The 21,564-nt window shown below is 43.5% G+C and overlaps 1 protein-coding gene across 1 annotated transcript in view; it reads left to right on the top strand.

Annotated features, from left to right (window-relative positions):
• Positions 1 to 21,564, top strand: part of TMPRSS7 (transmembrane serine protease 7) — a 559,080-nt gene that overhangs the window by 363,940 nt on the left and 173,576 nt on the right. Inside the window, exons 13-14 of the mRNA XM_085623815.1 lie at positions 6,073 to 6,183; positions 8,246 to 8,362. Coding sequence (XP_085479941.1) covers positions 6,073 to 6,183; positions 8,246 to 8,362 — 228 coding nt within the window. The remainder of the gene's footprint in view (positions 1 to 6,072; positions 6,184 to 8,245; positions 8,363 to 21,564) is intronic.

The raw sequence follows: 21,564 nt of genomic DNA, 5'->3' as shown, positions 1-21,564 counted from the left end.
CAGAAAAATAATGCTCCCACAAAAGCGAGCACATTGTGCCTTTGCCAGTCTGGGGCTAATGATACTATAGTGCAGTCATTTGTGTTGAATTAAAAATGCTGAATATACAGAACTGGACTAAAAAAGTGGGCTAGTCCGTGGGTGGCAGTGGCATTCAGCAGGGCAGGTGTAGCCAGTGTGTGGCATCATCCAGGATGGCCTCTAGGGTCGGAGTGGCAGAGAGGGAATCAAGTAGGGCCAGAAGAGTTGGTCTGACAAGTTAGTGTGTGGGCTGGTTTTCTGAGTGTTTTTGAGCCTATGTTATGCTCGGGTGGGTTATTTTTTTATTGCTGATTTCCTTGATAATGCCACAAACTGCCTGCAGCAAGCACAAATTCCGACACTCTCCCATACCTTGCAAAACACCTATACAAAGTGTCTTTACAAGTTCAAAACCGCCTTGCTTTGCAAACGTGGGCTATTTTTTAAGATATCCGGTTTCCTTTTGGTGTCTCGGCCTATTTTTTTCTGTCCCACTTCGTACCTCAGACCCTGGCACTTATTATTTTACAAAATGAGGTCTGTGATTTTTCTGTCTCTGGTTTATTAGCAGTTAGCAGCAAGTAAAAGGCAAACGCTTTATGCCAAGTCACCCCTTATATCTGGGACGCAAACATTCTACTGCTCTCTCTTTCCTCCACCCCTTTTGCTCTCCGCCTCACCCCTCCTCCCACTGTAACTCTACCTCGCTTTTCAGAAATGCTCATTACAGTTTATCTATGTAATCGGTGCACATTACCCAACAGATATCGCCTGTATGATGTCTAATGCACGACCCTAGCCCCTGTTTCTTACGCCATCACAAGAACTCACACAGAAAAGCTTGTTAGACCTTGATTATGAGATGGCCATCAACTCACCACGTGACGGCCATTTTTGCTTGCTCATAACAAGCTTTTTGAGTTCCCGGCTAACTTAAAAGCGCTGTTTTGCAAGCAGTTCTCATTTCAGTTATGAATATCAAAGAGCGACATGATTTCCAGGTGATGAAACACTAAAGCCCTTTGTCCTCTGTTCCCAGCCCAATTACCTATCCTTAAATCTTGCCCATCTTTCATCAAAGTTTATATTAGTGGTGGGTGAGCCTGCCGTGACCCCTGCGAGATTCATAACCGTGTTTACGAAAAATGTTCAATATTGCTGGGATTCTCGTCTCCAGCATGGCGCCAGTGGCAGTGCTATGTTCCATGACCCTTTGCAGTCTCATCAGAAGCACGTCACGAGCTGTTCTGAAGGGTAGAAACCTTGGGAAAAATGAATGCTCCATTCAAAGACATATGTATCCCACTGTACTGCAAGGTAATTGTGGATTTCTTTGTAAAAACCTCTTGAAGCAAATTTGTAATTACTGTTTTAGGGCAAAAAAAACATATATTTTTTAACAGTGGGCAAGGTACATTAGAAAAACAGATGCTACTGGCCAATTAAACTAGGAGATGCTGCAGTGTCTATGATCCTACAATCATTTGGTTGTGGTGCAGGAAAGTGCATCCCAAACACCTTTTGGAAATTGAACAGTTTCTCTGTATATTGTATGTTACTGATGCAAGATTACTTGATGAGAGAATAAAAAGAAAACGGATTACTAAACCCCAATGCACTTCAAGGAAAAGATATGGGGGCAGATTTACTATAACTGGCGCATCCCTGCATATCAGCAGGGATGCGCCAGTTATTGTACGTCACGGCTCCGCCACCATGGATGCGCCGCATTTACAATGAGGCGCACCATGGGGCAAAAATGGACAGATGCGTGACGCATCTGTGCCGTAAATGCAGCGCATTGCTGGAGTTGTGTCGCAAGCGCGTCACAGCTCCAGCGAGGCTCTGTGGTGCCCTATCTGCACAATGCTGCGTCAATCCTTATGCCTGCTTCAAGCAGGCGCAGGGTTTTGACGCAGCATGGGCTCAAAAGTGACTGAGTGAAATCTTGTAGATTTCACTCAGCCACTTTTAGGAGGCATTCCTGCGACGGAACGCCCCCCCTGCACAGAAACGCCTGCTTCTGGCACAGGGCTTTACAACGTGACGCATCTCCCAGATGCGTCACGTTGTAAATACCCCGCAGTATGGCGCTGGTTTTGCGCAACGGCAGCATAAAAGAGGCGCAAGGGGCTTGTAAATCTGCCCCGTACAAAATATGATTAGCCTGCTATATTTTGTTGTCAGTATCGAAGTTTTGGGTCTGACTGAGAGTGGTAACGACAAATCACCTGGCTTCTAGAGGACTTCCACTGCAAGGTAGCCCTTTAAAATCGTGGAATCTATTGTATCAGGGATGGCCCTCGAACAGGCATGTGAAACTGAATCTTCAAAGCCTAAGTCACTTTTTTCTGAGAACAAATGCACCATAAAAAAAGACAAGAAAAGGAACTGAGACAGGCTCATTTCCTTGACAACCTTGCCCAACCCAGCTCAAATGTTGCTCATTGACTTGAACTTAGACGTGTCTTAGCCTAGGTTTCACACATTGTCAAGTCACTTGGAAAAGCCCTTGACGCCTAACTTACACTAAAGGCAGGGGCGTAACACAGGACCCCGCAGCCCCCGTGGTGCAGGGGGGCCCCCAAGCTCCAGGGGGGGCCTGATAGTAATGTGTGCACCAGAGACTCGTTGACACAACGTGACGTGGCACCGTCTGCACCGCCGCAGACTCCCTGCACATGTTAGCAGCGGTGAAGGGGCAACCGCCGGTTACCATTTTAAAGAATAACGACCCAAACGACTCACTAACTCCAGGCGCTCACTCAGCTTCCGGTTCTCTTTAAGCCACTGGTTGCCTGCGTTCAGTGGAATTTTGTCCTTCCAGCTACGTCATACTTGACTTCCAGGCCCTTTGGCTGCGCTTTCGGACGTGAAGTGAGGGGTGCGTGCAGCTTCAGCAGCTCACAGGAAGTTTAGTTTGCAGGCAGCTAGGTCGCTAGGTCGCTACGCCCTGAGCTGTCATATCCTTCTTTGCAGCCGTTCATGTCTTACCTACGGTGTGTTTTCATGTTTAGGGTCTACAGTAGGGGTGGGCGGAATTTGCGGAATTAACCTTCGCAAATTATCGCGAGAATGTTTAAAATTATCGCAAACAAGCAGAAATATCGCAAAGATGCGGAAGTTTTTTTCCGGCATGTTCGCGAGATTTTCTGCATGGTTGCGGGTCGCCAACTTACCCATGTGGTTGCTTGCGGGCGCGGCCATCTTGTTTTGAGTTGTTCTCGCGGTGCATGATCGCGAGAAGAAAGACGTGATCGCGCGACGCATGACGTCACTGCGGGCGCGAACTGTCGCGAGACAGCGCAAATGGCTAAAAACAATACAACATCTCATGGAGAACGCGACCGGATCAAGAAAACTTGTCGGCGAACGCAGGGATTCAGGTAAGGCGATCGCGCGCGCGCGAGAATGTATCATTTTACAGCGCGAGCAAGAAACAAATTATCGCCAAGCTGCGGAAACCGGAATTTTTGACATTTTCGCGCTCTCCGCGGAACGCAAAAATGTCAAATTATCGCAATTTCCGCGAACGGAACGAAATTTTTGCCCAGGCCTAGTCTACAGGAATGAAGACCAGTGCTGTGTAAGATTCAGAACCATACATGCAAGTTAAAGAAGCAGCACTAGAGTATAGAGGCTGCCATGAGCGCCTTTTCATGGCCCACTTCCAAGGGTCCAGGACTGGTGTGACTCCATTTGGCAGGGTAGGACTCACAGTTGCAAAGTCAAGGTGCTAGTTACAAGAAACAAGCCCTTGGAGTCACTCGGGTGATCCTTGGTGCAGATTGTAGGTCCAGTCCATTCTCAACCAGGCAAGAGGGTAGCAGAGCAGCAGGTCTGCACAGCAGGCAGCAGTCCTCCAGGGTAGCAGTCTAGCAAAGTGGCAGTCCTTTCAACAGCATAACAGTCCTTCTTCTCCAGTTCTATAAGTGTAATGAAGAGTTAGTGTCTGAGGTGCAATATTTATACCTGGTCACTTCTTTGAAGTGGGAGAACTTCAAGAGGATTTCCTTTAACTTTATCAGTTTCCTGCCTCGCCTGCCCTGGCTCCAGACTAACTATAGGGGTATGAAATCCCTTGTGTGTGAAGGCAGGACACAGCATATTTAGGTACAAGTGGGGTGGTAGCTAACTCCACCCTCCATGCTGCCAGTGATGACCCAACCAGGCACACCTAAGCTCTCTATTGTGTGTGGCTGGCTAGGAGTAATACACAAAGACTAACTGCCAACTATACACATTCATGGGATCCAAAAACAGGCTACAGGCACTAAATGCCTAAGGGAGGAAAATGCCAACTTTCCTAAAACTGGCATGTTTACAATTGTAAATTCAAAAATTCAAAAATAAGAATTCACCGTAAAAGAGGATTTTTCATTACTATTCCAGAGACACCCAGCATGAACTATTTACCTGTTTCCACTTGGAAGTTACAGCCTTACTAAATGTAATAGAATAACCCTAATGTTATCATATGCAAGAGGTAAACCTTGCAATAGTGAAAAACATTATGTAAGAGTTTTTCACTACCAGGTCATGTAAAACTTAAAAGTGCATGTCTTACTTTTTAAATACATTGCATCTTGCCCTGTGGGCTGATTGGGGCCAACTCTTGGGGTGACTTATATGTATTAAAAAGGAAAATTTGAGCATGGCAATAGGTTTCTTTTGTAAGGTTGAAAAGGCAGTCTGAAACTGCACATAGAGCCTGCAATGGCAGGCCTGAGACAGGTTTTCAGGGCTACCTAATGGGTGGCCCAACTAGTGCTGCAGACTCACTAGTCGCATTTAATTTATAGGCAACATGAACTGTACCACTTTACTAGGGGCTTATACGTAAATTAAATATGCCAATTGGGGATAAGCCAATGTTACCATGTTTTAAGCAGTGAGCACACGCACCTGAGCACTGGTTATAAGTGATAAAGTGCACATAGTCCTATGTCCAACAGAAATGAGGTTAGAAAAATATGGAGGAGCAAGGTAAAAAGTATGGGTGAAGACAACCCTAAGGCTGACAGGTCTAACAGGAAGGGTATCTTTCCAGTTCAAAACAAACCTATGCTAGATATCACACACATACCATTGCACTATGGTGCAAAGGGCTGTGCATGGTGCTATGCACCCGGTTTGTGCGCCTGCGTAGGAGAAGAGAGCAGCAGCAGGCCACATTTAATAAATATAGTCCTGCTGTTTCCTCCTAACCCAGTGCAGCAATATTGGATCGATTAACCTTAACTGCGGTTCGGATTCCGCCGCGGTGTGGCGGTTTAATAAGGTGGGCGGGGCCGCGCCAGCCAACGAACGTGCGCAACACTATGGAGGTAGTGCTTGCGACGGCCGTTGGCCGACAAAAACAGCGAAGGGGTTAAACGAGTACTACGTGATGATTTACCTCGAATCACAATACATTTCATTAGATTTATCCCAAAGATCATAATATTCCTCAATATTAATCAAACATTCTGGGGACATTATTCTCAAGTACTTTCAATTAATTTAATTATGCTTCCGTTCAGTTTGTATACATTTTGTTATCAATAAACAAACTATTAATTTACCGATCACTGAGCTCGCTGGGCCTTAGTCCCCAAAGAGAAAATAGCAAGTCATTTTCCATTTATTTTTTAACTTACTCTTACTGGAAATGGTAAAAATAATTTTTAAGAAAATTGTTTTTAGTAGAAAGACCTACAGCAAAATGCTTCAGGATTGAAAACAGCACTTTTCTCATTTAGCCTTAGCATAACCCTGCCTGCTGTGGTGGGTATATATCCTGCAGCACGACACCATGTAAATACTGCCTCACATGCATGTGGTTTATGAATGCCAGATTACTATGAATCCTCAATTTCTACAGTTCATTGTATAATGTGACTGGTTGCATCATACTTCCACTCGTTAATAAGAAGTTATTATTTTCTTCAAGATCACAATCCGTATATACGTTTATTTGGGTGTGTGCAAACCTGTTGGCATTATGTCCTCAAAAGATTAATGTCTTTATTATTAGAAAATTGGTTTTAATATAATTGACTTCTATTTTAGCTACGATGAAGAAAGATTGCAAAACCCGTCACCTAAACCGATATAATTCTTATGATTGTAATGGAATAAAAGACTGTGAAGATGGCAGAGATGAACTGAACTGTACAGAAAGTAAGTAATTGTCCATAGTAAAGTGTCCTTAACATTTGAAAAAGAGACTTTAAACTTACTGGGCTGTATGTATGTATGTAGAGTATTTCGCTGGACATGTGCTTAATACTGTATTGGATATGTGTGCTTAGCAACTAATGCACTAGTTTGCTGAAATTTTGAATTCACTCAAAACTATTTGAAAAATAAAAGCTAGTCGCTCCTCATCAACTCTTTATATATTCATGGTGTAGACAAAACCTCTGCTCAAGGACCATGCAAATTGACACAAATGTATAACTATGGGTATAATTTAACGCCTACTAGCAGTCGTGGCTCTCCCATAAGAGGGTTTGGCGGCATAAGTATTTCCTGACTTTCCCAGTGTGTGCATTTTTCCCATGCCATCTGGTGTATTCTGTGTATTCTGCAATGCATTCTTCTCTAGTGCTCTGCTCCTTGCTGCTCAGCCAATGAGTGAGGTCATTGGATGGTTGGAATGTGGAGAGTGTTTTTTTGCTTGATTGAGTGGACAGTTAGATTGGGAAGGGCTGAGCAGCAGGATGCTGCTCCTGGTGGGGCTTTACATGATTTGCCTGTAACCTGATCTAAACCTATTAAACCTACATCTTTTGTAACCTACTAGATTACATCCTTGATTGTAACACTGTCTACCGCAAGACGCTCAGAGTGTCAGTGGAAATACTGTGCATGTGTGATGGGCCAACGACGGTTCACTCTTGCCCCATCACATGTGCACTCTTTGTGGTGGGGTGAATTAGCACACTTTTAAATAACTTGGGTCTTAAATGAAGGCCCTCATCTCTCCAGCAGTGTGCTGTACATCATTGTAACAAAGCCAGAAGCAAGCCCTGTGGCCTTGAGTACCAGTTTTGTGGAAAAGGGTGGGTTGTTTACCACATTCAGTAACTACCATTACCATGGGGTGATGTATTTACCAGGTGTGGTAAGTATCCTGTCGTGTGAGTTTTCAACTTGGAAAAGAGGCATAAACGTGAAGAATCAGTATGTAACACACCGAATTCCACATGTTTTGGTTTTCTTCCAGGCCATGTTCTCTGCTAAATTTTGGCAGGTTTCATCTTCTGGGATCTGTGAGAACTTGCACACAAAGAAATAGTCTCTGTGTGACTGTGTGACCAAGTCTTCTTTACTGACACTTTATTCAGTGGTTAACACTTCAACTGGTTATAATCTAACCAACGCATGTTTTGTTGTGTCATCTAGGACAATGACTTCTTCAGGACCAAAATAGACACATTTGAAAATCATAGATCCATCATCTTTGGAAAAGTAGTCCCTAATTTCTCAATCCAATCCTGAATTATGCCTGACTGGAGTCCCAATGGGGAGCCTTAGGACCAGTAAGAGACTTCTGCTTCTTAATTCTCTATAGCACACATCCAAGGGACGCTTATTACGCTAGAAACTCCAAGTTGACAATGACCCATTATATCACCAGAATCAAGTGATAAAACATCAGTGTACAAGTCGACAAGGATGTGAGTGTGCAGTTAAGTATCTCTTGAGTGCTACAGCCTCGGACAGAGAGCGACAATGAATGGTCCAATTAACTATATGACTGGTCCAATGAATTATATTGCTGCCCATTATGACTCTAGCCAAGGATAATCAGCAAACAAAAAGGGTAGGGGGGCTTCATCTCTTAGGTACACTCCATGGGTTCAAGATTGTGCTGGTGAAATCAAAAAATAAAACATCTGTGACATGCAAAGGGAAAATGGATTCTTCTTAAGAAGCAAATATGTTAAATGAAAGGGTGGCTTAACGTGGCGGTATGTTGACTTTTGTTTCGAAACCCTGGACTCACTCCCAAGTAACTTAGTGGAGGCTCTGCAATTTGTGTGCTACGCACAGATATGGCATGGAAAAGCCCAAATAAAAAACCTCGAGTGACTCGCGTTTTTAAGACACTACATTAATAAAGACTCAAGAGTGTTGTCTCTGGAGAGTAAATAGTGGGATGTAAGAAGGTGTGAGTGACCAGAAATTAAAGTTCATATTGTAGTGACTTCATATGACACAAGCTTTCTTCTTTCAGGTGTTCCCTGCAACAGTGTCACATTTAAGTGCAAAAATGGCATATGCATCAAAAAACAAAATGCTAAATGTGATGGAACTGTGGATTGCCCTGATGGAAGCGATGAAATAAGTTGTAGTACGTAAATATTCGTATGCCTTGCCTTGTTTCACTTATTCTGTGTGCTCTTCCAGTTTAAGGTAGGCGGGTATCTAGTGATCATATCAGTTGTTTATTATAACATTGGTTTGAAAACATTTTGGCCTACCTTAATAAGTACAAGTTATTGAATTAGGTCTTGCCTGTTACTGCTTTTATCATGACCTGCCACCCTTTACAATGCATTGACAACTCTTACTCATGCTCACTTCCTTCTGGAACTCGGTGACCTTCCACCCTTCCATCACTTACTCCCTCCCGGTTCATTTGCTGGGAACTGTGTTGCCATTTCAAACATAGCACACTGATGGTGCAAACTTGCCACCACAACTACCTAAGCCTCTCACTAGGGTAAGGAGGAAGGAAGTTCTGGTGGGTTAGGAGTGGTAATGGGGCATAAGTGCAGGGGGAGGTTTGACTACTCCATCTTCTCTCCTGATGCATTGATGTACTGATTATCCCCCCTATGCTCAGGCCTCATTGAGTGTGAAAGTATTGGGGGGCGTGGACAGCTCTGATAGTCCTCAGCCACCCCGTTACAAGTAAAGAGATGCACTAATATCAGTCTGCTGCTCAGAGGGCGGTAGGGAAAAAGCGAGGAGGTGCATCCTGGTAGAAGAGCGCAATAGCCAGCAGGGTCAATGCACCAAATTAGAAAGAAATATTGTTAAAACTGAAGGGCATGAGCAGCCTGCCAAGACATGTATATTCCTCCTAAAAGAAAAAAGTGTTGGGCGGTGGTGTATTCAAGAAAAATATCAATAAATTCAATTTTTCCAAAGCAAAACTATATGTCCGTTAATGCATTCAGTGTAAAGTAGGAGACACATATATTTGATAGTTAATATTTTTAATTCCAACTTGTGTAATATTATGAGATAGAACCAATAGGTGTGTTAACTATTTTATTCAAGGTGATTCAATGGTGACATTTTGTTAAGCAGTTGGGGTGATTTATAAGGAATGTTGTGGAACATTCGCTTTTGACCATGTTTTCTTTTATCTGTTGACCTTGCCTTTATGAAAAAACTAGTTATGCTATAGTGACAGTTTGGGGATGCTCTGTTAGGGCATTTGTAATAATTTATCATCAAAGCTGTCGTATTTTACAGTTGTGGTGCGCAGGACATGTCTTTTGGTGGGAGCTGTTACACTGGGGAGATTGAGCTGCGGTTGATGCAGGGGGTAGGGCGATTTGATCCGCTTACTGGTTGATTTGATTACGTCATTTTAGAAAACATCTCTTACTGGAGCCACAGTGAAGGTCTTGGTCTGTTCTGAGGTTAAAATGTCACTGGTGGAGTATTCCATTGATGATTTCAAAAAAGGACCATAAAGGGAATGTTTTTATAAAACTGACAACACAAGTATGACTACTCACTCTTTCTTGTAGTTTCCAAAACCATAGAAAATAGATTTGGCTACAGTTTCCTCAGTGCAAGATTGCATTGTTATGTAAGCGACTTGGATCCCCCAAGAAGGCTGTTATGTGGGTGCCTCAACTCGTTTGGTTAACACTAGTTTGTGTACGCTTTCCTCTAGTACAATAGTTTGTGTATTAATGTCACTTGTCTCTACTATCTGGATGGGCTAGTCACCACTGAGTCTGCATTTTAAAAAGACTCTTAGAATTTGCATCATAATATAATGTTCACAAATCATCTCAAAATCTCATCATTTCAGGTCTGCATTATATTTGGGATTTCATGGGCACAGTTGCCACGTTATCCTCAATCCTGCTGTGTAATTTGCAGATTTCACCCAAAAAGAAATATTTATAACTGAAACGGATCAAAGAATGCTGTATGTTGGAGTTTGTGCATTTTCTGACACATTGCACAGTTAGTCACTTTTCGCCTGCTAAATCTGTGTTCAGGCTCTATGTTGGTGAGAATGTCACCATCATCTTGTAATAGCCCTAGTGGATGCTTTGGGAAAATTTCAACAAGAAACCAAAAAACTTAGATTTAAATACATTTAAACACGGTGGAAGAATTGCTTATTCCTAGCTGTAAAAAGTTTTTGTTTTAAATTTGATATCAATTTACATCATAGACTTCTCAAAACAGAAACTATTTCAAGGTGGCAATCATAATTTTGGATGCCATATTGCGCATCTCTTTTATTCCTGTTTTCTTAAATCGTTTTGTGCCTCTAGTTGAGTCCCGAGAACAATTAATATGGGATTTACACTACTCAGTAGGGAGTTTCCTAGTAGAATGGAGAAGAACCATAGTGTGATCAAAGAATAAACCTGACAAGTGTAGTAGGAGACTGTTTTTGAAACATAGCGGACAAGCACAGAATGCTGCAGGCATACCTTGCATTACAAGAAGTGTATACATGGATGTTCATTTCGGCGTATCATTGCATATGTGCTGATTTTGTTTTGTTGGCCTTAGGACTCTAAGCACATTACAACTTCTAACCAGTGCTAAAGTGCATGTACTTCTCCCCTCAAACATGGTTTGATTGACTTATCCACATTTGGAATATTTAACCCCTTCAGTGCCCGCCCCTTTCCCCGCCCTGTGCCGGCCGTTGCATTAGCGGGCGGGGTCTATGACGAGCTGGACTCGTCATGGGCACAGCGCAACCGCGGCCCATGACGAGTCCAGCTCGTCATGGGCACTGAAGGGGTTAATGTATATATTAGACCCTAGTAGAGTGCACTACCTTTGCCCTAGGTCTATAACTTAAAGGCTACTAGTGGGCCTGCAGCACTGATTGTGCAACCCATCCAAGTAGCTCATTAAATGTACGTTGCATATAGGGGAGGGGTCTGTGGTGTACTTCGGGCACATTTCGGGCAGGGGTTAGGTGCAGGCCCTCCAGGTCAAGATAGAGACTAGCATGGCCTGGAAGCCCCCTAAAACCTAAACTGAGGTGAGAGCCTTCTTGGGCTTCACAGGGTACTAAAGGAGGTTTGTCAAGGAATATGGCACCATTGTTCTTCCCTTGACAGAGCTGACTTCAAATAAGCAGCCCAGAAATGGTATTTGGACAGAGGCATGCCAAAAAGCACTTGACTCCCTAAAGCAGGCTATGTGTGCTCAAAGCCCCTGACCTTTCCAGGAAATGTATTGCTCAAACAGATGTTTCAGAACATGGCATAGGGGCAGTACTTTCACAAATTAATGAAGAGGGCCTAGACCAACCTGCAACTTTCATCTCTAGGAGGTTACTTCCCAAGGAACAGAGGTGGAGTGCTATTGAAAGGGAAGCCTTTGCTGTGGTCTGGGCGAGACCATACCTGTTTGGGACTCACTTCTTATTCATGAAGACCACAGGCCACTCAGGTTGCAAATACAAATGAGGAGGGGTGATAATCCAAAATTGTTGAGGTGGTCCCTCTCCCAACAGGGAATGGACTTCAGGGTTGAACACAGACCTGGGGTAGTGGTAAGGATGGGGAAAATTGTGCCCAAGAGTTCGATTATAATATCCTGTGGTAATATAATCCAAAATGCACTCTTTGATTTGTACATTTATTTATTTGGAACAGATTCTATGAACCCATATGAAACAAAAAGAAGGCAGCCGACACGTGTTTCACCATTGGGGCCAGATAGGCCAAGGGCTTTTTCAAGGATGATAGTCATAATGAAACCCACGTCATATATTAGATTTAAAGTGTAAAGAACAATAGACCTATGGTTTTAGATAATAGTGATTAGTGACCAAATGATTGGTCATACCATTATTTAGGTATATAAGAGACCCAAAGAAAGGGTGAGAGAAGATAGCACATCAAGAATTATGTGCGATGAGCAAATGAGTGACACGGGAAGTCATAGAAGTAGGAGTGAAGCAGAGAGGGAGAGATAATTGATCACATAAAAAACATGGAATACACAGTGTCAAGACATTTTCAGCAAAATATTTTGGTTAACACATTTTTCAAAGCAGAGTTAATTGTAAACATACCAATAAGACATACATAAGTCACATGGCATTATTAATCATGTTGTCCCACATTGGTGATTTCATTTACATGATTCATGTCGGAAAATATACATTGCGAGTCAGAAATAGTAATCGCATGGTATGGATCTTACATTTGTCCTGCATTCCTTTTGAGTGGAGAGAGAAAAACACATTTCATATGTCATCATGTAACAAAAGAAAGTATCAAACCCCATGAGGCACTTATATTCAAAGACGTGTAGACCAAGGAAAATCGAGAGTGCAAACTTACCTAAGGTCTTGTTAAAGTCATGTGACATAATTGAAGAAAAAGACGTAGGATATTTATTAGATGTATTACCTTCCGGGGTCTCATACTATTAAGGTACAAGGTAGGCTAATGTACGTGAGACAGGGTATTCCGAAATGACTGTTAAGAAGATGTGGAGCGCACATCTCTTAAGTTATGGATCAAGGACAGCTGTATACTGTGTGAGCCGGGCAACAGTAACTAGTAAATAAAAAAGGTACATGCTGAATGAAGGGCAAAATACTACGTATGGCTCTAATGAAGTGCAATTTAGTTTTAATCCTTGCGCACACTCATTATGAAAACAGAAAATATGTACGAAATAAATTATGTCGTTTAACGTTGTAATGCATCATTTCAGTTTATAAGTGTCATTTCCAAATGGGAAGAGATGCCTAGTTCATGCTCGGTGTCTCTGGAATCCTAAAGTTGGATTTTAAAATTACAAATCTTAAAATGCCACTTTTTGAAAATTGACATTTCCTTGCCTCAGCCATTTTGTGCCTGTAGCCTGTCACTGGTCACATGAACAGGTGGAGTTGACAGTTGGGCTTTGTGTATTCCTCCTAAACAGCCACACAAAATGGAAACCTAGGTGTGACTGAATGGGCCATCACTGTCAGGGGTAAGAGCTGCATAAAGCCTAATTTTCACCCAACTGGGCTGTGTCCTGTCGCCACATAAAGGGCTGCATACCCCTTGTAGTTTGTCTGGAGCCAGGGCAGGGAAGGCAGGGCATCTGTGCACTTTAAAGGCTTGCCTCTAGAAGCTCCTCCCCATTTCAAAGGCACAACTATGTATAAAAGAAGGAGCTTAGACACCACCACTTCACTACATTTCTGGACCTATGGATACTCCGCAGGAATAAGAACTCCTGTGCTGCTGAAGGACTGACACTCTGCTGGACTGTGGTCTGCTGGGATCCTGCTTTCCTGGGCTAACCTGCTGTCTTCTTGTCTGGGTGAGAAGGACTGTATCTGCATCTCTTGAACCCAGAACTCCCAGTGATTCCACTGCTAGTTGTCTGGCCTCCTGATCTGAAGACTCAGGTACATAAAAGGCTTTCAACAACCTTGCATCTGCACTTGGACTCTGCCGTCTGTGAGTCTACCAGCCAAGTGGTGCAACCCCAGTTCTGGACCCTTGGAAATGATCCTAAAGTGCTTGTCAAAGGAACCGGCACATTTTCTCTGCTGAGCCGCACATCCCTGAGCAGTACCGACGCCCCTTTTGGGTTGAGCAGAGCTTTCCAGAGCAGAACCGACACATCGCCACTGCTGCATGCATTCTACCTGTCGCAAAGACCCACAGTCCTCAGAACCAACGCCTTGCCCAGACATCACCGTGCATCCACAGCCTAGGTCCTTGCATCTCTCGTCGATGGCAGCCTCAATGATGAACGCCAGACTCTGCATTGTGGCCTTGCAGCTCTTTGGATCTGACGCATCACCAGCTCCTTGCCGCATCCCGACTCTGGACTTCGCATCTCAAGCCCCATTGATGGGACCCTGAACTATGACACAACAGGACCTCACACGCCACATCTCAGAACCTATGCATCGCTCTGGCTGCACAGTGCATGTTCGACACGGATCAATGCAATGCTCCACAACCAGGATTTAAGGTACTTTGTTCAGCTGGCCTAACCGGGTCTCTGTAGCCTAGCATTGCTCTATAGCAGTCGACCTGAACTTGTACCTTTGTCCCGTTCTGGCGCAACCAGGTACCCCCAGTTGGTGCTTTGTGCTTTTTGGCTTTTGACCTAAAACTTTGAAATTGAATATCTCCAGTTCTACTAATCAGATTTTTGTTGTTTTGGTCTTGTTTTACTTATTAAATTAAGCTCTATTCTCCTAACGTGTGTGAGATCCTATTCGTGTGGTTTGAACACGAATAATTTGCACACATAATTTACACATTGCCTCTAAGTTAAGCCTGACTGTTTTGTGCCAAGCTACCAAGGGGTTGAGCACTGGTTAATTTGGGGTTTGTTGTACCTTACCCTGACTAGGATTGTGGTTGCTGCTTGACCAGGGCTTAAACCACAGTCAACCAGTAACCAAATTTCTAACAGAGGCCGTGGAGGCAGTTATAAGATAGGAATGCATTTGTGAAATATACTGTGCAAAATGATAATTGCAGTATATTTTGTACCAGCAGGAGGGGAGACTGTCACAACTACAGGTGCAGGAATCCATTAATCAAGTGCAAGCCGGGAAATGATTGGAAGTTTAGATACACTTAGAGAAAATATGGAGGGGGGTGCATTAGACAAGTACACCCTGACATAATGCTGACAAAAATTACACAGGAAGGGAGATAAATGTGGTAGACGTTTTGCCTGGCTGTTAAAAAGAGAGCCTTTAATACTGACCCTAAATAAACCAGATAGTACTGCGGTGATCACACAAATCAGTATTAACTGCACTCTCTCTGAATAACTGGCAGATCTGTTAAGGAGACTGGTATTGCACTGTAGGTCACAGATGGAAGCGTTCCTGGAGAGGATTGTCCAAGAGATTGAAATTAGAGCTATGTATAACAAAAGAGGAAGTTGTGACTGGTATACATGGACTACTTCCTAAGAAAACCCTGAGAGCAGATGGCCTTACTCCTGAGTTTTTCAAGGTCTTGTGTATGTAGTTAATCACACATGACAGAGACAAAGAATAACAGAAAAAAGCAAGTATAGTAGTCTAGGATGCTAAGAAGTGGGAAAATCAATAGATTTTATAATACTGCCCTCACACACCCAAGAGTGTCATGCTTCATCATTGGGCCGCATCATACACCAAGGTGCAGACCAACACCTTTGGTGGAGCGCAATTTTTTAGAATGAATGATGAAAGACGGTGGTGAGGGTAAAGTATAAAGACAGAACAGTTAGAATAAACACAAAATTGTGCTTCTCAAAGAAAAAGACAACGGATAGTCTCTCAGAGTAAAGGGACCAAAAGAAAAGCAGAAAGAAATCTAAAACTGTCTAGGGGTTGACTCTCGCAGTTTTATTCTTGTCAACCTCTGGCAGGGTTAAAATGAAGAAAATGGGGTATCCAGGGCAGGTAACGACCCTATAATCCCCCTGCTAAAACCAACATGTTTCTGCCAGCTATTTGCGTGCCCAGCCGGGTCACTCTGGCATTCATCAGGGTGTTGGTCCCTTTGGTGTGGTCTGTACCCCTTGTCGTGTACTTACTACCTTATTCGTTCGGGGCAGTATCCCCGCTTCGCTCTTTTGGAAATTCCAAGAGGAAGGACATATCTATAGAAGGAAGAGGAAAACAGTGGATAATCATTCCCACTCGACCTCTTTTTTTGTAAATTAAAACATCATTGAATATCCCACGCATCCTTCATATGTGAACCATGTTCTCTCACTGCAGCCTATTTTCCAGCACACCCAGTGCCCAAACTGCGGGAAACACTCGCATCCGACACCTTCACAACAGGTTAGGTGGTATCACGAGTCACCTCTGTGCATGTATATCCAGATAGTGATCCGAATAAAATACCCAAACTATCGATAAAAACATGCCCTGTTCAGTACAATACCTATGTCACACCACGTGTTAATAGTCTCTATCACCCCTTTAGTGTACCCATCTATACACTTAACAGAGACATACTCACAAGAGTTTATGAAAAAATGTTCTAAACCCGGGACAGCGGGGGCGGGTGCTCTTGTCGTCACACTCTGCATGAAAAATGGTCAATAACTAAGAAAGAAAGACTCGTTTGTATGGCACAAAGATACTCGCTTTAGAATTACTCCTCTAGTCAAGGGACCTTTTGAATACCTTGGTTCCTTGACTGTCACACACTAGCGTGTTCCGGGCAATGGTTAAAATTCGTAACAACGACTGCCCAATAATCGCAATGCTTGAAGCTTATTTGCATCAACACAGTCTCTCCATTCGAGCCATCATTGCACCTAATTAAGTGCCTAGAGAGCATTAATCCCACTCACGCATCTAAAACAAACGCTTACTACTTCAAAGAGGCACTCGTTCCTCTTTCCCCTCGTCAGTCCTCCGCCGATGCGATTAACTTCCCTCGAGTCCTTTTTTAAAAAGGGAACATTGTTTTCGTATACGCGCGGTCATCCACGCCCCTTCTGCGTGTTACCCGGCAGCCTCGCTGTATCCACGAGATAGAAAGAGGCCTTCTAGATGCTATCTTGCCATGTTGTTTTCGAAGCGGCCATCTTTGAATGTCTGACGGTTCATTACAATCTAATTAACCCAAAGGTATTTATCTCGGTTATGGGGGAAGAGCGGGGAGGGTTTTAATATACTCGTATTTCATCATTCTACCGAGTATTAATTTAAGGTATCGTGTCACTGGCATGTACAAAAGGGCAGTGTGCTCTAAAAACTGGAATCTTTTTTTCTCTCCTTTCTTCAGAATAGATACAGATCTTATATTCATTTATCAAAACCTATTGTGTGATACCATACAACTGGAACCATGGGATTCCATCGTTTAGTCCTATGGTATGGCTATTCACACGCTCTACCCATCTCTGTTCTCTCAGTAGTAGGAAGCTAGAAGTGTCATTCACATTCTGCGGAATAAAGGGTTTGTCCACCACTAGCCACCTCAGGTCTTTCTCATCATGTTTTTTCTCCAAAAAGTGAGCAGTAAGTTTCGTGTTGGATTTACCACAGCGTATTGTGCTCATGTGTTCTAAAATCCGAACTTTTACTTTTCGTGTGGTCATGCCCACATATAATAGATTACACGGGCACCTCAGAATGTAAATGACGTTTTCAGTATTACATGTGGTGTGCTGTCTAAGTTCCCACGGGCTCCTCAAACCAATGTCAATATTTTTCCCATTAATTGACAAGGGGCAGGCTCTACACGATCCACAGGCATAATGCCCAACCACCGGGGGTAAAAAATGTGGGCCAGAACCCAGGTGACCCACTTCTCTTGTTAGTCTCGGGCGAGTGTTCACAATTATGTTCTTAATACTCGCACTCTTCTTAAATGCAAATAAAGGGACAGGTTGGTTCAGTCCATTTGAATTAAGAATCTGCCACTTCTTTTGAATGATTTTCCTAAGGTTGTTCGAAGCTGTGTTGTATGTGGTCACACAGATACTCCTGTCTGTAGTTTCTCTCTGATTGGTCTCCAGGAGAACATCCCTGTTGCAATTCCTTGCTCTTTTCTGGGCGCTTTTAATTACACCCTCAGGGTAGTCTCTGCTTCTTAACTTCTCACTTAGGATGGTTGCTTCCTTTTTGTACTCTTCCACATGTGAACAGTTCCTGCGGATGCGCATAAACTGTCCATAGGGAAGATTCTCCCTCAGGGTCCGTGGGTGGAAGCTCAGAAAAGATAGTAAGTTGTTCCTATCTGTTTCTTTATGGAACACACTACTAGTCAGACCCCCTCCCTCGGCTTTGATATTCAAGTCGAGGAATGGGAGGGTATTGTTCGTGATTGTTCCAGTGAAGAACAGGAAAGGATTTCTCAAATTGAGCCAAGTTAGGAAGGTCTCAGCCGAGGCCCTATCCCCCCGCCAAATTATCAGAACATCGTCTATATACCGATGCCAGTCCCTTATGTTGTTAAAGAAGGGGTTGGACGGTTGAAAGATTACCTCTTCCTCAAACTTTGAGACATACAGACACGCCACACTGGGGGCACATGAGCTCCCCATCGATGTTCCGTGGGTCTGTAGGTAGAACTTATCTTCAAACTTAAAGAAGTTCTGAGTAAGTACCATCTCCAACAGGCAGAGAATAAAAGCCCTTGGTGTCTGGAAAATCCAATTCTCTGAGAACAGTATGTTTTCAATCACCCTCAGAGGCTCTTGTTGGGGGATGTTGGTATAAAGAGATTCTATATCCAACCCAATCAATAGATCTTTATCTACAGCAAACTCAAGATCTTTCATGAGGTTAAGTACTTCTCTGGTATCTTTTAAGTAGGCCGGCATTTTTTGAACAATTGGGCGCAGGTAGAAGTCACAGAACTTGGACAGAGGTTCCAGAATTGAGTTAACACCTGATACGATCGGCCACCCCGGGGGCGGTCGTGTTGGTTTATGTACCTTAGGCAAGGTGTAAAAGTAAGGTACTGTTGGTTGATCCTTACATAGAAAAGCGGCCTCATTCTGGCTTATCCAATCATTCGACAACGCTTCCTCCAACAAGGAGGCAATTTGAATCCTCAAATTTTCTGTGGGATCCCTCTCAAGTATAGTGTAGTTCCTCCTATCATTTAGGAGGAGGAGACATTGGGCGTTATAAGTATCCAGGTCCTGGATAATTATCGCCCCGCCCTTATCCGCTGGTTTTATCACTATTGATTTATCATCTTTGAGTTCTTGTAGGGTCTTGTTCTCCACTTTGGAAAGGTTGAAGAATGGTCTCCTTCCTCCTCTTGCGTCCAATTGATCCACCTCTCTCAATACTGCCTGTTCAAACACCCCTACTTCAGGCGGCAACTGATTGAGGGTAGGGACAAAAGTCGACTTGTTTCTAAACCCAGTGTCACCTCCAGTATTAACAGCTTCTTTTCCCTCGAAAAAAACTTTCAAACGGATGTTTCGAAAGAACCCAGCTAATTCGCACTTGAGTTTGAAATTATCGGGTTGATTAGTGGGTACGAAACCTAATCCTTTAGCTAATACTCTCTCCTGTGTTGGTGTAAGGATTAGTTTTCTCAAATTCATAACCAGACTTACTCCCTGCTTGTGCTGGGTTCCCCTTCCCGGGCCATGCTGCGTGTGATCCTCTGGTTCAGATCGTCCCACTGCACCCTCTGTGTTCTCTGTGCTCTCTGTCTCCCCCTGCCTCTCCCCCTGCCTCTCTCTAAAAAAGGCAGATATTCTTTCTGGAAGAATTGTGGGGGGCCCATCGGGGGGTACATCGGAGGCCATCCAAAGCCCATTTGCGGTCCCTGTTGGTATGGTCGCATATATCCTCTTGACCAGCCTCTACCCCTGTATCTCGGTCTATAATCGCTGTCGCTACTTTCACTCCCTGAACTGGAATGGTCTGTAGCCGGACGAGTCTGGTTCTTTTGTTTCGCTAAGTTTTCTTTGTTCTTAATATACTCATCATTAGTGTAGGGGAAGACTTTTTCCCTTGAAAATTTCTTCAGGTCTTTCTGAAGTTTCTGGACTTTGGAGTTGACCAAGTAGTCTTTATATTCATTGACTACTCTGTTTGTCTCCTCTAATTTCTTTTTGAACACAGAGATTTGGATTGATGTTTTTAAATTGTCTTCACTCGCTTGTATTTGGATCAACAGGTCGTCTGAGATCTTTTTAGCTGTCTCTATGATCAATATCAGCCAGTCCCGGGAGCATCTCCACGCTATCAACGACCAATTTTTTCTAAAAGTAGAGTCTTCCAAAAAGATCAATGGTTCGTTGACTACTAAGAGGCCCCCAGGGGCTGCATTCGCTCTCAGGTACTCCGTGAGGATTGCACCATGTAAGATCGTTTTTACTTGTGTTCTTTTTAACTCGGTAAGTGCATCCCACCCCTCCACCTGTGTAAGTGCCTGTGTAAGTGCAGTGTCCCCCAGCAGGGACGGACAAGCTAAAATACGGGCTGCTGCCTCATCTCCATACGAGAGGCCTTGTTCCTCCATTCCAGATCCTATTTGAATCTTTATAGGGGAATCACCTTTATCTTGCGGGGAAATACCCCTTATTGTCTCTACGGCTCAGCGGCCGTGCTCAATCATCAACCCACAAAGTAGAAGAGACGAGGGATAGCACTGTCTCTGACTCCCTCAAACATTCTTAATCACACATGACAGAGACAAAGAATAACAGAAAAAAGCAAGTATAGCAGTCTAGGATGCTAAGAAGTGGGAAAATCAATAGATTTTATAATACTGCCCTCACACACCCGAGAGTGTCATGCTTCATCATTGGGCCGCATCATACACCAAGGTGCAGACCAACACCTTTGGTGGAGCGCAATTTTTTAGAATGAATGATGAAAGACGGTGGTGAGGGTAAAGTATAAAGACAGAACAGTTAGAATAAACACAAAATTGTGCTTCTCAAAGAAAAAGACAACGGATAGTCTCTCAGAGTAAAGGGACCAAAAGAAAAGCAGAAAGAAATCTAAAACTGTCTAGGGGTTGACTCTCGCACTTTTATTCTTGTCAACCTCTGGCAGGGTTAAAATGAAGAAAATGGGGTATCCAGGGCAGGTAACGACCCTATAATCCCCCTGCTAAAACCAACATGTTTCTGCCAGCTATTTGCGTGCCCAGCCGGGTCACTCTGGCATTCATCAGGGTGTTGGTCCCTTTGGTGTGGTCTGTACCCCTTGTCGTGTACTTACTACCTTATTCGTTCGGGGCAGTATCCCCGCTTCGCTCTTTTGGAAATTCCAAGAGGAAGGACATATCTATAGAAGGAAGAGGAAAACAGTGGATAATCATTCCCACTCGACCTCTTTTTTTGTAAATTAAAACATCATTGAATATTCCACGCATCCTTCATATGTGAACCATATTCTCTCACTGCAGCCTATTTTCCAGCACACCCAGTGCCCAAACTGCGGGAAACACTCGCATCCGACACCTTCACAACAGGTTAGCTTGTGTATGTAGTTCCAGACCGACTCCTGCACATTTAGGTAGAAGCTAAGCAAAGAAATACATTACCTGAGCACATGAGGGAAACTGTTATAGCCATGTTGCCCAAGCCTGACAATGACCCAGGAGTGACAACCTTTTACAGACTGCTATCCATGTTAAACGTGGATACAAAAGTTCTCTTAAACATTCTCAAAAAATGACTGCTGACAATCATTGGGAACATATTACTGAGGACCAGTGCAGATTTTTAATCCCGGGTCGCTGCACCCTATAGAACTCAAGACGCCTGAGTGATAAAATGGACAGCACATAGAAGACATAAATGGAATGTGTCATGGTGACACTTGATATCAAAAAGGCATTTGACACCCTCAGTTGGCAATATATG

This window comes from Triturus cristatus, chromosome 8 (genome assembly GCF_964204655.1).
Source record: "Triturus cristatus chromosome 8, aTriCri1.1, whole genome shotgun sequence".
NCBI lineage: Eukaryota > Metazoa > Chordata > Amphibia > Caudata > Salamandridae > Triturus > Triturus cristatus.
This window is presented reverse-complemented; position numbering and strand designations above follow the sequence as displayed.